The 17410-nt window shown below is 45.1% G+C and overlaps 1 protein-coding gene across 1 annotated transcript in view; it reads left to right on the forward strand.

Moving 5' to 3' along the window:
* ITGA9 (integrin subunit alpha 9) overlaps positions 1-17410 on the forward strand; it is a 325611-nt gene that overhangs the window by 39613 nt on the left and 268588 nt on the right. Inside the window, exons 5-8 of the mRNA XM_063113934.1 lie at positions 614-681; positions 7862-7991; positions 10708-10793; positions 13194-13262. Of these exons, the coding sequence (XP_062970004.1) occupies positions 614-681; positions 7862-7991; positions 10708-10793; positions 13194-13262 (353 nt within the window). The remainder of the gene's footprint in view (positions 1-613; positions 682-7861; positions 7992-10707; positions 10794-13193; positions 13263-17410) is intronic.

Consider the following 17410-nt stretch of genomic DNA (forward strand, 5'->3'; position numbering starts at 1 on the left):
TGCCTTTTTCCTTTCACACAAGAGGGACAGAGGTGTAAGCATATAGTGGAACAGTACTCCGCTGGCAATAGTGCGACTACAGGCTGTGGCAGGTCTGGAGGAGTCCCCTCTCCCTGCAGCTCATGGATGCATCGCTTGTTTCTGGTCGGATGGTGGAAAGCATATTGCCTCCAGCTGTATCCAGTGTCTTTTTGGGAGGGTTGGTCTTCTTCCAGGGGACTCCACACTGGGATGGCCACATCATTCCATTTCTGGGTCATGTTTTCAGCTCCTTGGGCCTACTGGGGATCTCTGTCCTTTCTGAAGTAAATGAAATGATTGTCACCAGCCTCCCACTTAATTACTGTGGCTGCTGCTCCTCTATTCCCCACATGAGCAGAGGAAGTCCGCTGGGGCAGTTGGCAGCCTCGCTACTTGATGGCACCAGAGCCTGGATATTTGAGGTCTGGTGGATTCCTGAGACCTTTCTTCTGTGCCCCAGTCTGGACGGCATCCCTGGGCCCAGCCCACAGCAGCCCCCGGGGGAGGTGGCCGGCTGGCTCAGCGGCTCCACACACCAGCGGCACACACTGACATGCCTGTGGTTTGCTTCTCTTTCCTTCCCTCCCCCTAGAGTATAAGAAGAAGTACGGAGAGGAACACGGCTCCTGCCAGGCTGGGATAGCAGGCTTCTTCACTGAGGTGGGTGCCAGCTGTCTGGGCATTTCTGTCATTTTGTTGGTGTTCCTTCCCTTGCTTAAGGTGATTTTCGTCACCCTTGAGGTAGGGCTTCAGGTGTCCCAGATTCTTGAGCCCTGAGTGAGTAGATTCTGGTCCTCACAACAGGGAAGGTTATTTAAACCTGGTGGTGGTGGTGGTGGTGTGGTGGTGGTGAGGGGCTTCCAGCTGCCAGAGACCAGAGCGGGGTGGGCTGGCTCATTTGGAGGATCCTCCACGTGACGATTTCTAAGACCTGTGGAAGGAGCCGATTAAAGGGGGTGCGGGTGAGACAGCGTTCCCTTGAGGGGTCGATGCTGCATTGTTGGCAGATGTGAAGACATATTGAGTGTACGAGCACTGCTTCATAGCATCCCTCACTCCTTGGTAGAGAGTCTTGATTTTACCTACAACTCTGAGCCTTCGTTCCCTTTCCCAAATTCTGAAGGACTGTGCACTTGAATGCTTGTGTGCCTTATGGGCCTAGGCAGTGGTAGCGTGACCTTTGGCCGGTAGCACATTTTTAGGGACTGTTTTCTCAGGTGATTAAGCATTCAGACTCTCAGGCTTCCTATTCCATGGAATATTAAAATGCAGCTCCTCAGCCGGCCCATGGCCCTTACCCCCTGCGGGTGCTTCTCTCCTCCACTCACTGCAGGACGGCAGAGGCTGGGGCAGGACACACAACAGCGAGGGTGGGGAGGAGACAAAGAGTGCTGCCTGGTTTTCACAGCTTCCTGAAGAGTGCCTCTGAGTTAGGAGCAAAACTGTCACTTTTGAAACAATTTCAGAAACTGCTATTTAACTTTATTTTCTAATAGATGGTTGGCAATACAGTGTCTGATCCAGAAAGCAAAAAGAAAAGTCAGAAAGTCATAAATATTATTATCCTTCACTCTCAAACCAATAAATGTGAGATGCTTCTTTCCTAGCCCCCCTTCCCTTGCCTTCAGTAATTCTTATTATCCGTATAGTCATGGGTCATTTTCATGACAGTCTACTCTACACAGAGTTCCATGCTAGGCCCTGCAGATGGCACCACCTAGATGTTGAGGCCAAAAATTAAGAAGTGTCTTCCGTTACTGCACTCTCCTACATCCAAGCCATCAGAAAGTCCCACCTCCTGTGCCCTCAAAACCTATCAGAAAATTCATTTCTCTCCGTCCTCTGCCACCCCACAAATCTAAGGCACAGTTGTCTTACTCCCAACCCCCTGCAGAATGCTCCTGCTTTCCAGCCTCCGCCCTTGTTTCCCAACAGACTAGTCACCACATGGCAGCTAGAACTATCTTTGCAAACAAGAAAAATATCATGGTACTCCTTTGCTCAGAACCTCCTGGTGTCTTCCCTTCCCACTTACAATAAAATCCAGATGCCTTTGCTTGGCCTCCCAGGCCTTCCTACTTTTCCAGCCTCACCTATTACCTGGCCTCCCCCTGACTCACTGTCTCCAGCTATAGTGACTTTTGGCCACTGCTAGAATGTGCCAGACTCTTACTGGCAGCATTGCACTGGAGACCCACAAACAGGGCTCTTTGTGCACACGTGCACGTTTCTTTAGAAGAGACATGTAGTGGAGGAATTTCTGGGTCAAAAGGTATTCATAATTTGACTTTTGATACATGCTGGTGAATTACACTCCAAAACTGTTTACAGTGGACCCCCCAACCCCCCTGCAACCGTCTCTATATTTTCTCACCAATACTTTAAATTTTTGTCATTTAAAAAAAGGGTATCTCATTTTATTTTAATGTCCATTTACCTGGTTATTAGTGTAGTTTAATATCCTTTTCAAATATTGGCCTTTTGTATTTACTTTTCTGGAAATCGCCTGTTTATGTTCTTAGTCCATTATTGTGGTTTTTCTTGGGCTTTTTGGTGATTTTTAGAAACTTATTACATATTTTGAATATTAATCTCTAATCTGTTATAGGTGCTGTCAATTTTTTTCATCAGTCTTTTTCTTGTCTTTTAAGTTTGCTTATCATATTTTTATCATACTGTTGTCAAAACATTCGTGGTTGGTCAAAGCTGTCAGTCTTTTTCTTTCTGGATTCTAGACCTGACTCTTGCTTAGGAAGAGCATCCCTTCCCTAAGAATATGAAAATATCTTTCTTCTAGTACATTTAAAGATTTTTTTAAAAGATTTATATCTCTCATCTTTCTGGAATTTATTTTTGCATACATTATATAGTAGAAACTAACTAAATTATTTTCCTAAATGTATAGTTGGTTCTGACACTGGTTTGTTAGACAATTTTTCCTATTCCCATTGGTTTGAAATACCATCCTGCCATATGCCAGATTTGCCGTCTTGCATCTCAGTAAGCATTTAGCTTGTGTAACAACTATGGCTGTTCTTCCTCAAGTATGTCTAGTAAGTATAATTTGACCCAGCAGGCAATGGGGAAACACTGTGAGTTCATAGCAGGTGACCAACATGGGGGTCATGGCTGTTTGGGTTGGGCAGGCCCAGGACTTCGGAGGGAGGCCAGGTAGGAGGCTGTGATTCTGGCCCAGCCATAAAGCAACAGGGCGGGCTAGGGTGACACTTCAGGAACAAAAACGACAAAGGAGGAATCAGAGAATAAGAAGGAAGTATCTGTGGCCTGGGTGGCCAGAGCACTGTGCGTAGAGGGAGAGGTTTTGAGCTAGGCTTGTGGAGAATGGTGGTGCCCCTGGTAGAAAGGGGGTCGCTGAGAAAGAACCCGCTGGGAGGGGTAGACTGCTGGGTCTGCTTTCAAGACACGTGAAGCGTGAGGTGCTGGGACACTCACCTAGACGTTCTTAGAAATATTTGGACATAGGGACTGAAACCTAGCCTGAGTTAGAAACTTAGATTGGGCCCTTGCTGGTCACTCTCTGAGGGATGAGTGTGCTTAGCCTGGGGTCGGGGGAGATGCCTCCTCTTAGATAATGGGAGGAGAATGTCGATTCATCCAAGAATTCAGAGCTCATCAGAGATGTTGATGGAGAACTAGGGTGTCATTATTGTCCCACCAGTTGGCAAGTCAGGGAAGCTGGGGTCCTGGGGCTGGGTGGAAGGAGCGCTTGGTAGGAGAAGCAGGAAGGGTGGGGGTGCAGAGGGGAAGCCCAGGTGGCTGTGCAAGCTCAGGGTGACCAGAGGAATGAGAGGACCTGTTGAAGCTCCAGGCTCTGGGATCCAGAGCCCAAGGGAATCACAGTGTCTCAGCATGTGCTGGCTGGCCTCAGAGCAAAGAGAAGTGGGGACATAGAGTAGGGAGTGGTGGGAGAGGGGTGGGCAGCAGTGAGCGGAAGGCAGCCCCTCCAGCTGCCGTGCATCCTCCGACCCCAGCCTGCTGTTCGGGCTTTGGTTCTCAGGCTTTTGGTCTCCTTAAACAGGAGGTCTTTGAACTCGCTGTCTCCCTTGTTTCTGGAACTTCAGCTGTTTGTGGCTGAGCAGGAAATGTGGTTGGAGGGGTCAGGCAGGCGCTGCTCCCCTCCGCTGCCCTCCTGCTGAACTCATCACTTGGTCTCGCCTTTGCTGTGTGCGGGTCTGTCCCCTCACAGGGCAGACAGCTGCTTCTCAAGCTGGACGTGCTTCTGTGGCCTTCTGGACATGGCCATGTTGCTCCGAATTATTCTGGCCCAAAGTGCCTGCTTGACCTGCAGGTCAGTGACCCTGAGGTTATCAAAGCTCTCTGAGTTCTGGACACCACATGAGTTTTAGCCTATCATTGAGGATAAGGGAGAATTTCCTGGGAACTTTATTTATTATTGAAAACTAGGGAAACAGAGGTGATAGATACTTCTAAGCAACAAGAGAAAACATAGACCAACCCTGCCAATGTTCGAGCACTGCTGTGAACACCTGGAGACGTTTGTGTGGAAGTCTGTCCAGCACAGACTTCTGTTGGAGACCCCAAGCATTCTTCTACCCTCCTGATCATGCCAATTTGCAGTGCACAGAGCAAAGCCCAGGGCTTCTCTCAGGCACACCCAGATGGCCCTGTCTCTCTGGAGATTCTGCTAAAGAATGCATTTGGGAAAAGTCCTGTACTGCTTATTGATGGGATTCCATGATTTAGGCAGTGGTGGCTAAATGAAATGAATGCACCTCTGTGCTTTCCCAGTGAATGGTCCCGAGTGCAGACAGTGATCTATTTTTATAAAACAGTGAGATAACCCTGAGAGTGTCTGGCTTATCATCCACAGCTTCCTTCAAGGAGGATAGGATCTTAGACCCTTTAAATGAAGTGTTCATCAGCAGTCATGTCTGGTCCACGCCTTCCTGAATTATCAAAAGCAAACCATTCAGGCCAGAAACTACTGACGTTCCATCTGTGCTCACACCCTCCTCTTTGTGAAGATTCCTCCCCAAATTGACCACAAAATGTTTATGGTTCAAAGGATCGCCCTCTTGCCTGCAGGCTCTATCCTCTGCTCTCTAATTTTCTCTTTAGATGTTTCTGGCTTTTGCGGGCACTTGTGCCCTGACACTTCAGTGGTGACTTTATGAATTGTCATCAGAAACTCAGAATCTTTGTGGCAGGATCTAGCCTCCAGGGACTTGTTAGAAACCAGAACTTCTGAGGATGCCTGAGGCCGGCTCTGCAGAGAGAGAGGTCAGCCTGGAAAGATCTGTTTCTGCAACATATAGCAGTGGGGGGAACTCCAAATGGTCAAGGGCAGGGTTGGGTGTGTTTCAGCAATAAGAGGCATGACTGGTGCAGGGTGTCCGTTGTCTCCACAAGCCTGCGTGACCTACCTCTCTGGAGTCCTGTGTAGAGCTGAAGGATTTCCTCTAGAAGTTGTGTTCATTTTAATTCTTTTGGATATATTTTTTCTAAAAAATCTTGCATATTTCCATATTGTCTTATCCCAAAAATGTCATACAAAGGCACTTTGTCTTTGTATCCAGTATAAGCTCTGATACATAATAGTAGGTGCTCAATAAATATTGTTGACTGAAAAATTAATGATTTTATTAGAAAATTAATTTTGATTATTTCTTATTGCAGTGTAGATACTTTAGAAAATATAGGTAGTGAAAAAGAAGGGATTCCCTTTTGAGGAAGGAAGGACGAAAGCCTTAGCCAAGGACATCCAATGGATGCAAAGACTGCCTGCCTTCCCCTTGCCCCAGCGTGGCCTCTGCACACGGGCGTTTCATTTTAATGCTTGTGCAATGTCATGTCACGAGCACATATTCTGTTTTTGTGAGATGACTTCTTTGTCAGTGTTTGACCACTGTTCTAGAATTTTTAAAAGTCAAGTTTATTACAACCAATATGTACAATAAAATGCACGATTTTAGGTGTAGAGTTTGAGTTTTGACAAATATTTACGCCCATGTCGTCCCCACCTCAATCAAGATTAGAACATTTGTAGCACCCCAGAAAGTTCCACAGGCCCCTTTGCAAACAGTTATCTCCACCCCCGCCCGCCGAGGCAGCCACTGATCTGACTTCTATTACTGTAGATTAGTTTTGCTGATTCTAGACCTTCATAGGAGTGGACTGATAATATATACTCTCTTTCCCTAATAACCTTTATCTAAGCTTCACTCACATTTCCACTGGGTTTTGAAGACTGAGAAAGGGTTACACAGGCAGGGAGAGTGTGAGGGTCTTACAGGGATGGAATTGAAAGAGCAGTGTGTGCTGAAAAAACCAGAATTAGTTTAGAGTGTCCCAAGCCTGCAGGCTGAGCAGGCAGTGGCAGGAGAGGAGCCTGAGATAGTTGGAAGAGGTCACAGTATTGAATTTTACCCAAGTCCTGTGCTCTTGGAAAACAGTCTCTCCTAGAATTTTTTTTTTTTTTTTGATCGGTAAGGGAATTGCATCGGCACAGTGTGGTCCACACCGCGCTCAGCCAGTGAGCGCACCGGCCATCTCTATATAGGATCTGAACCCACGGCCTCGACACTCCCAGCGCAGCACTCTCCCAAGTGAGCCACGGGGCCGGCCCTAGAATTTTGAAAAATAAGAAGAAAATAAGCTTTAGGAGAGAGAGGGATAGAAGGGATTCCCGTAATCCTACCATCCAATGCAAAATGTTTTGGGGCTTATCCTCCTAGTCTTTGTCTGTCTGTGTACATGATTTTTTTTTTTTTCTTTTACGAAACATATCATAGCATCCATATTGTTTGCTATGTCCTTTTAACTCAATAGCGCTTCGTGACTATCTCTCAGTGCGGTTAGATTTTCCACTGTATTTTTAATGCTGCAAAGAGTTCAGTTGAACAGATGCACAATAATTTAGAATCCCTATTGTTAGATGTCCAGGTTGTTTCCAATTTTTCTTAGCACAGCTATGATGCATCTCCTTGTGGGTAAAGTCATGCAGATATCTGTGCTGACTTCCTATGAGTACTTAAGATTATCATCATTATTGGTTGTTAGATGGTTTTGTAGCACAAACGTGCTCTCAGACCTGTTGACCATTTTCCCCTGATGTAAATGCTGAGGACAGCTGTGCCTTTTGTGTTCTTGACTCTGTGTTGAATAGTAGTACTCTCTCTCGCTGCCTGTGGTCCCTTCTCTTTCCAGTTTGTGTGCTTCCCCAGTTGGCCTCTCTGTTCCCCTGTTTTTGTTCTTCTGAGTTTGATGTGGGCCACGGTGCCAGAAAACCATGCTTTAGAACTGTTCCTGAGAAGAGGGTCTTGAGTGAGGACTGGAGGGGATTTCCCTGCAGTATTTGTGCATGGTTTTTGCAAAGCTGATGTGTGAAACTGATTTTGGTTACTGTTTTCCTCTTGCTACGTATCATGCAGGTAGAGTCCCTGGATAGTGGGGCTGGAGTCCAGGCCAAGTGAGGTATTGCTGTCTTTTCATGAGTATTGCTCCCTGGAATTCTGTGATTTAGGACAATGCCAGTTTGCCATTTTCTTGTTTGATCCTGTTGTAAATTGAGGAAATATGTGCAGCCTTACCTGCGGACAGGACAGGGACATGCATGTCACTCATTCTGTCACTGTGCTCAGTGATCTTCATGTCTTTAGTCCTGATCATCCATCCATATAATAGATTCCGTAATGCTAGGGGATCTAGTGAAATATTTTTTATTGCTCAGCTGAAAAAAGTCCTTGATGAGGTATTTTTAATTTAATTCTGAGTTCTCTCTTGTGACTGTGGTTCTCATTGCACCCCCTACTCCCTTCTTCAGCTTCCTTTCCTGTTTACCTTTTTTTTTTTTTGGTAGGAGCTGGTGGTAATGGGTGCCCCAGGGTCATTTTATTGGGCTGGGACTGTCAAAGTACTGAACCTTACGGCCAACACCTATTTCAAACTGAATGATGAAGTGATCATGAACAGGCGGTACACCTACCTGGGTGAGTAGCTCACAGAGATGACAGGTAAGAAAGGGCAGATGGGAGCATTAACACCAAGCTCACGAATTACTGCTATATTGGTAGAAAGAAGAGTTAGTTGGCTTTTACAATTATTGTTCTAATTAGTTACACCATTAGCCAGGGCACCTTAACATGTAGCTCCACACATAGAAGGTAAAGAGGAGAACAAAGGAGGAAACTGAATTAAACCTGTGTTATTTAATTAAAAAGCTGACATTGAGCCTCCAGAGAAGCAAACATTTTATTTTCTTATTTTATCAATTATTCAAGTTCAGATGGTCAGATATAAACTGAGTGCAATAGAGTCCTGGTTTTCCATGAGCATCTCTTTGGATGGCATCTGCTTCCCGGTCACAAAACTGGTTGCAAATAGAAATAACAAGAACCAGAAATCAATTATCATGATAGATGGCAACTGAATGCTGAATTTTAATTAAAGGCTCAGAAAAACTTATCTTATTTTCTTAATGCTTTTAATCTTCTAGAAAGAAGATAGACACAGTTAGTTTAGCAGCCACCGGGCAATGCCAGGACAAGGCCGTGCCCATTTAAGAACAGAGACAGGCTGTCTTTGCGGGTGTAGATGAAAATTACAAGACCCTTTTCTTAAGTCCCTGCCCTAAATGCTCTAATTTTTGACTGAAAATGAAGCTAAATTTAGGAAGGCCTAATAATGACAAAACAAGGTTCTTTCACATTTATTATTTATAATTTAAATCAGGGAAGCCCCTGACCCTCTTTTTGCATAGAAAGTCACTGGGAATTTCTTGTTAGATGGGGGTAGGGAGTTGTTGACTTGCCTTTTCCCTTCAAAGGAGAAGTTTTTCGCCCAGTAGCAAAGACTCAGCAGTACTTCTACTCTGAGTCTTTGGGGAGTTTTCTACTGTGCTCACCCAGCTCCTTAATGCTGTCATTTATTAAGCAGTTACTCTATGCCAGCCTCTGTATATGTATATTTTTAATTCCTGAAACAACCTTATGAGGTAGTTATTATTATCATCATCCACATTTTATAAAGAAACTGAGATACAAAGAATTTATGTATATAACTTGCCAGTGTCCCATGGCTCATAAGGAAGCAAAGTTGGAGTATAAACTTATGGTTTCTGAGTGCAGAGTCTAAATGCTGAGATGCCTCCCCTGTGTGTGCCACTGAGACAGCACCTGTCACTGGTACTCTACCCCTCACTAGACTGGAGCACCTTGAAGGTGGAGATTTTGTTTCACATTTCCAGGACTTGACATAGTACCTGGTATATAATAGTTCTCAGCACATGTTCATTGAATTGGAGAATGAAGGGAAGCCGGAAGAGAGCCTTGCTTTGAATGGCGGCTTTAGGGTTTGGGACAGGTCCTTTGAACATAGGGCCTGTGGCTTCCCCTTGTATACAAAACAGAGGCTCTTATCTACTGCAGGGATTAGCAAGGATTGGTTGAGACTTGATATCAGTCATGATACTCTTAGGTAATGTGAGCCTCCAGTCTGAGAGAAATCAGAAACCATATGGCTATTGAGAATTGATTGCGATATGGTGTCATCACAAATCTCAGTTTAAAATCCCAGCATTAGGGTTTGAGGGCGAATGACAAAATTTCGGGAATATATAGCTGCCTGTACAGGATTTATGCTGGCCAGAGGAGAGCTTTCAGCTTGCCAGCCAGGCTCTCAGAAAGCAGGAGACATTTAGATTAAGCTCAAACAACCTTTTCTTTTGTTTCTGAATTCTCTTGCATCTAGATCTTTTGGCTGACCATCTATCCATCCACTGTCAGCTTCTTTCATCTTCTCTCAGGACGGAGTATGGCATAATGGTTAATAGCAGGGGCTTTGGAGACACAGTTTGGATTTGAGTCTTGCTGTGTGGTCTGGGGCATGCTGTTTAACCATGTTTTATTTTCATATTTGTAAAATGGGAGAAACAATCATGCCTTCTTCGTGGAGTTGTTAGATTAAAAGAGATAAGGGCCCCTAAAGACATATACAGGTATGAAAATGTTCATAACAACTTTATTTGTAGTAGTCCCAAACTGGACACAACCCAAATGCTCAGCAACAGGAAAGTAAATAAAGATATGACATATTCACACAATGGAACAATACTCACGGAAAGAAACAAATTGCTGCTACGCTCAACAGTGTGGGTGAATATCACAGATGTTACGTTGAGTGAAGTTCTAGAAAAGGCAAACCTAATATATAGTGATAGAAATCAGAATAATGGCTACCTGTGTGGGGGAGTATGACTGGGAAGGGGCATGAGGGAACCTTCTGGGATTATAGTTCTCTAGTTGTGTTCACTTTCTTGATGTGGGGGGAGGATGCATGGTTATGTGCACATGTACATATTCATTAAGTTTCATGCTTCAGATGTGTGTACTGTATGGAAATTGTATCTCAAGAAGAAAAAACATATATATTCTAGTTAGCACAGTACCCGTCCCAAACAGGACACTCAGAAATCACTCCTTCCTGCCCTGTTGTCCTTGTGAACGTGCCTTTTGGTGAGATGAGCCATTTCAGCATGAGAAGACTGACAGCAGCCATTTGTTCCCTGGTAGTTTATGTTCCGAGGATAATTAGAATGTAACTGTTCGGATAGGGAGCATGCTCGAGAAACTTTTTCCTCTGATGGCTTTTTCTCCTCCCTGCCCTTCTTTCTCAACCCTGTCCTTGGCTGCTGCTCTTCCTGTTCAGGCTATGCCGTGACCGCTGGCCACTTCTCTCACCCGTCCACCACTGATGTGGTAGGAGGCGCCCCGCAGGACGAAGGCATCGGAAAGGTGAGGGGAGAGCCCGTGGAACAGCATGAGGCTGGACAGAAGGGGGGCGTTGCTGCCCCTGTTGTAGAGGTTTGCCAGCTCACTTGAACATTCTCCTGGGTGGCTGGAGGGTAAGAGATGAACGAATGAGGAACCCCCTGCCTGTCTCCTTCTAACCATTTTTGAGAGTTTACCTTGAAAACTCAGAGTGTGAATACTATTCACACTGTGTTCTCTGCACATTCCCATCGGAGGGTTTTTGCAGCAGGCCCTTGGTGTGTGCGTGTGATTTATGAGACTATCCTGGCATCATGGCGCCCTCCAAAGGAATGGTGCCCTGCACTGTCCAACGTCAAATCCCCCACGCTCCTAAACCCTTCCCAAGTTTGGCTTTGACTTAATGGAGCCAGGCCTAGTCCCAGATACCTTTAGGGCATTTGTATGCTAGAGTCTCATTTATTTCCCCAGTGTTTTAGAAGGAACATTGGATTCTAAGACTGCTTCAGCCTGAAGGCTGGACAGGCCATATATGGGTTTGTCTTTCCCTAAAGTATCTGCCCAGAGTATAGAAAACACCCCATGGATCTAGGGATTCTGATTTCCTTTGGGAATCATGGCCTCTATGGGGCCTGAATTACGGGGAACGTGCTTGTTGGTTCTTTAGCTTCTAGGTACAGGAAATCCAGAGTGAGTAGCTCCAGATGGGTCAGAAATCTGCATTTTTAATAAGCTCCATATGTTGTCTGATAGAAAAGACTGAACAGAGGAATGAACTTTGGATCTGACCCCTAAGGACTGACCCTGGAATAGAGTCTGGGCTGGGAGAAGTGGGGTCTGGATTCTGGAGAGGCCCAGGTATTTGAGACCACTGTTAACTGGAGCCTTCAGCCAGGATGTCAGGCTGATCAGGGAGCTAGAGAACTATCCAGCTGACTAGGCTTGCCTGAGATGCATTCATGAGGGTCATTTCTGTGGGTCCCCCTGGGCAGGAGTTAGGAGAGGAGCCGTTGCTAACGTTTCTGGAGTGTGTCCCTCCTTCCTCTGTCACGTTGGTGCTATGGAGAAAACTTCTTTGACAATGAAGCCAGATAAACCAGAGCCCTGAGACTGGGGGTGGGGGTGAGAGCCTGCAGATGAACTCTGATAACTTCAAGAAAGAGGTACGTCTTTCTGAGTCACATGAATTTCTCTACACGGTGGAGGGAAAAGCTCTGAACGCTGTCCCCATGTAGATGGTGTCTGCCTTGGATGGGGGGTAGCTGCATGCTACCATGCATTTCTGTAGTGCTAGTAAAAAAACACTCCCCCCCCCAGCCCCCAAGTGCACAGCAATGTGGATGCCTCTGTGCTGATGATAGCAGTTTTCTTTTCTCACTAATGGCAGAAAACTCGATCCAATTTTATCGTTTCCCCTTTAGATGATTATGATGACTACATAGTCTCTGTCAAATCTTAAGGCAAGAATGATATATTTATAACTGATAGAACCAGACAGAGGGAATCCTGGATCCAGTTAACAAGGAGAGAACATGAAGATGCTTCTCTTGGTAGGACCAGCTGAGGGGCACTGGGAAACTGTTCATAGTTGACAAATTTGCTGACTATTCCACATTCCCAGGGACTGGGGCTGGGGCAGACTTGATTCCCAAGGACCCTGGAATGGACATCTGGCCTTTAGGATTTTGGTGGTTATTTATTCATTTCTAATGTCAGGGCATGAAAGTGTTCACAGTAAGATACCTTATCTTGTGGGAGGGTCACTTGCCCTGGTTCTTGTGGAACACTCTTCCCATAAGATGTAACTGAAGAAGTGCTTCCATAATCAGGTACATTTAGGAAGTTAAACATCAGTGATACTTTATAGTGGAGATTCATAGTTTAAATGCACATGCTAAAGGCTCTGAACAGTTCCATAGTAAAGGAATTTATTTAATGCTTATTTCTGCATTTCTCAAGCAAAATTCCTATTTGCCTGAGCAGATTTGTGGCTCTAATATTATGTGGAATCACTTTGGGAAACTGCTTTGTCTGATACTTGTCTCCACCCTTTCACCTTTAATACCTGTTAAAGCTCCAAGTAATAGGAATGAAGGAAATGTTTCAAGGAAAAAGCTACTTTTTCTGGGAGATGAATTGTTTACTAGAAATTTGGAAGCTCCTTGGGTCTTATTGTGCATGGCTTCCATAAACGATGAGGTTCAGGAGCTGTGAAGGTGATTTCTGCCTCAGGGTTGAAAGACACTCTTTTTGCAGGGTTGGCAAAATGAGAGCCATGCTGACTTCTTCAATATCATCAGCCAGCGTGAGCACACCTGCTCTGTGCCTGGCCATGAAATAGAACTCCCAGGAGGATGCCAATAAATATCTTTGATCCAATATTGCTTCCATCCTAACTAGATTTTTTTTTTTTTCATTCCATAGGTTTATATTTTTAGAGCTGATCGAAGATCAGGCACCTTAATTAAGATTTTTCAGGCATCAGGTAAAAAGGTGAGATTCTTGGTATAAGTGATTGTTTTTGCTTAAGAGATGTGATCATGTGGGAGTCAGTTCTTACTTTTTAGAAAATTGATTGAAAGGCCCTGCCTGTGCCCTACGTTTATGTGGCAGTTCTGTATGCATGTTGGTGCCTTTACCTTCCAGGCAGTGTGGGACCTGGAGATTCATGGGATTCATGCTCATTTTAGGAGACATCGTGTAGCAAGATGAGTTTGGACATGGCCAAGATGTGGCACAGAGTTTTAAGAAATTGTCCCTAGTTCAGACACCATCATCAAAATGACTACATGCTCTGCCTCACTGTCTTTGTCCCCCTCCATCTCTCTCTCATGTGTACACATCCATACCTCCAGAGAGATCAGGTACAGTTGAGTGCAGGCAGCAAACCTGTTAAATACTAGTGATTATCTTCAAAGGAGGCAGATAGACAAATGGTTCTCACCGTCCCTACCTCACCAGCCAAATGCCACCCTCTCTTCCTGTATCCTCATTCCTTTACTGTCATTGCCAAGTGGACTGTTGTCACCCAAAGAAAAGCCAAACAAAAACTACCCAGTTCCTCTTAGGTCTCGAAACAGAAATAGCTGAGGAGGCTGTCCTCAAGTTAGTCCTGGACAAGGTTATCTGCCTTCATCCCCACCTGGTCCCTAATCCTCTCTGTTTCCTGAAAGTTTCCTTTATATTGTACCATAGTCTAAAATTAAGCCAGTTAGAAAGTCCTTTGATTAATAAGCAACATTTTTTCTTGGGCTTATCAGTCATGGACACCTTAGTGTGGCTGAGACCAGCAAGGATTGTTTGCCTGAGATTGGCTGCTCTAAGAGATGCAATTTAGGCTGGGAGGTGTGGGGGGAAATTCAGAGGCTGCTCTTGGTGGAGGCCTTGGTGGGCTCTGAGAAGAAGCATAGGATGCCTAGGAGGTGGTGGGGAGACTACCGAAGGTAGGAGAATGCCAGAAGATGATTTTACCTTCCGCTACCCTAAGACAGGGGGACAGATGATTGTTTCCTTTCTGGGTCATGTGCCCTCAGCCCTAGCTCTGTTCCACTGTGAGTGAGATCTGCTGTTGCCAGCCTGGGATCATTCTACCTTGTTCCGATGGTGAGCCAAGCATCCCACTCACAAGTAGACCTTTCTGCAATTTTAACAACCTTTATGGGTATACTTAATTGTCATAACCATTTGAAAAAAAAGATGCATCACCAAACTTGGTTTTGCATTTTCCCTCAGAATGGCTCTGCATTCTCCGGACAATTGTGCCAGCCTGTGTTATTTTAGTATTTCCAAAAAACCCCAAAGCAGCAACAGTGGAAAATAACTGTGAGTGATTATGCAGAAAAGGTTCTCCAAGTACCCCTGAAATTAGAAAAGAAATATCTCTGCAGCATTAGTGCTAAAAAGAGCTCCAAAGAGCAACTGTGGTGTGAATGCTTCTAAGCCTAACATTTTAGATTTTTCTCCAAAAAAATAATAAATATGTGAGTGTGTCTACTGCAGAAACAAACTTCCCTCCCCCTTTCAAGTGTACCTGAGTTTGAAAGCATAAAACTAAAGGATTCTTTACAGTAAATTGTTTGGCTTAAACACACTCATCGCCCTGTTTTCTGAGTATCTTTCTGTTCAGTTGTAGTTGTGCCCCCTGACCCACCTCCTCCTTCACCTCCACTCCATGCCCAGTCAATGCCTGTTGTCCTGGCATGATTAACACTCTCTAATTGTGCCCTCTCTCCTTCTTGAAAACCTCCCAATTTGGATGGTCATTTACATGGCTACCCACCTATGCTCAGGTTGGTCAGGTTTTGGGGAGTGGGTGATGGGAGGGAGATCAGGTAAACCTTCAAGAACCCACTTGTCCAAACTTCGTGAGGACTTAATGCCATTGAGTTCCAGGACAGTCTCCCTTGTGTGTCTACTTGAGTGTCCTTATCATGACAAGATATGTCAGGTTCCCTGAGGCAGGGACAGAGGCCCAGGTATTTCACTTCCCAGCTCCATACCCCTTGGCCTCTCTTTTTTTCAGTGCTCCCCCCACCCTCACCTTTGCACCACTGTGTGGTTTCCCCTCCGTTCTGCAGCTCACGGCCCTCTTGTCTGCGCTTTCTTCTGCCAGTATCTTCACCTAGCTTTACCCCGTCATCATCTTTCTGATTTTGAAATAGGCCATTACCTCTTTATACATCTTATTCTGCTTTCTCTGAGAAGAAATGAAACATTCTTGTCTCTGACTTCTCCATTATCTCCTGGGAAGGGGTCATGACCTTAAGGCTTCCAAAGGATGGCTTTAGCTTAGCCCCATGTCCAGAGCCACACAGAGAGAGGGGGTTCTAACTCAGCAAACCACCCTCCTGCTTTCATTTGGCTAGAATTTGGTCATCAGATAGTCCTGTTTCCCATAAGGAAACAAAACAAAACAAAAAAACCAAAAAACTGATTCTGGTCTTTTTTGGTTGACATCCTTTAAATAGTACACATAAGAAATCACCAATATGTGCACAATTCAGATGTTAATACAGACGCCTATCCCTGTATTTCTAAGCTGATGGGGAGCTTTGATCAAGGGATGCTTACCCCAAAGAATGTCATTGCCATATTGAAGTTTTATTAAACTGAGTGTGTGGAACATTTGCATTTCAAACTTTAGATAGGAAATTTCACGTACAGGGATTTCTGATTTAACACTGATGAAGATGCCCAGTTGAATAGCCCATTGGAATGAAACAGATAGTTCCCCCGGGGCTCAGCCAGAGAGAGCAGCCAGTGGCTTCACTCTTCAGGACCTTGCCTTTGCCTTACCGGTTTCTTTTACTAAAGCTCACATGGGGAGATTGGCAAGGCCACTGAGTTAGTGACTGGCAACTTGGTTTCTGTCTTCCACTACCCTCTGTGATTCCAAACCTTTCCTGTGCCCTTCTCCCTTGAGGATGAGGGGGTAGCTTTGGCATGTGACTGAGGAAGGATTTCTGAGCAGCCACTACAAAGTCCTCCTGTGCCAGTGTTAGCTGCAGAAAACAGATTGGAGTGTCCTCCACCTCCCTCAAACTCCCCTGGGTCAGCTGCCAACAAACTCCAGCAGTTAAAGAAAATGCTTGTTCATGTCAATAAAACCACAGCCCTTTTATTTGAAAACATTTACTCTAAAAGGATAACACTTTTAAAAAAAAATAGAGGTTGCAAACTGGAAGCCTTTGAAAAGGTTAGTTGCTAACATTTAAAAAAAATAGGCACTGCAAATAAAATTTTAGATTTTTGGCTTCTCTTGAAAAATGGCAAGGTTGGCCCTCTCTGGAGCAGCTTCCTCTTGGTGGCAGTTAGCTGCAGCTGGGTCGGAGCTTCTCCTTCAGCTGGGCTTGCAGGCTCCAGTTTGCCATGGTCTCCACCACTCCCTGTTATTACTTAGACACCAAAAACAAGCATCACTTGCCACCTGTAAGCATGCTTGAACTCTTACTTTTTTTCCCTCACACTCGTTCTGTCACCTGCCTGGATCCCATTGGCATTTGGGTTTGAGACCCCTGATTTAAAGTAATAGGTACCGGATAAAGCTATGATTAAGGAAGAGCTGATGCAGACTGGCTCTGTTTCCTCATTAGTGAAACAGTCTTATGAGTCGTACCTTTTTCTGTCACTCCAGCTCATACCTTCCTAACCTGTCTTTAGCTACACGCAGGACTGAGAGAGCACAACCTATTTGCCCATGTGACATTTATTTTCATGCCTGCCTTGGGTTGTGAAATTTCATATTCCAGCTTGCTTGGCCTTGTCAAATTGCTGACATACAGGGCACTTTTATTATGGTTGTAGCCTAGATTTGCAAACTCAGCTTGCATTTTTAAAAAAAGTCTCTCATTTTTTGAGGATTGGTCTATTTATCTTCCCCTTGATAGGGCTCCAGGAAAGGGGGACTCAGAGCCAGTTAGCTTTGGTTTCTTGTTGACTGGGGGCTCTGCATCACAGCCGGAAGGCCCAAGGAGGTTGGGTGTTTCACTGTTTGCCTAGACATTCTGGCTTGTGGGGCAGCGTAGCCATCACTGCCTCTGAGAGGGTGGGGAGCAAGTGCTTCTAAAGCCAACGGACTGGAGGAAAGTGAGGGCCTCCTTGTGTGAGGTCATAAACTGAATGCTTTGTTGCAACTCAACTTG

This window comes from Cynocephalus volans, chromosome 11 (assembly GCF_027409185.1).
Source record: "Cynocephalus volans isolate mCynVol1 chromosome 11, mCynVol1.pri, whole genome shotgun sequence".
Lineage (NCBI taxonomy): Eukaryota > Metazoa > Chordata > Mammalia > Dermoptera > Cynocephalidae > Cynocephalus > Cynocephalus volans.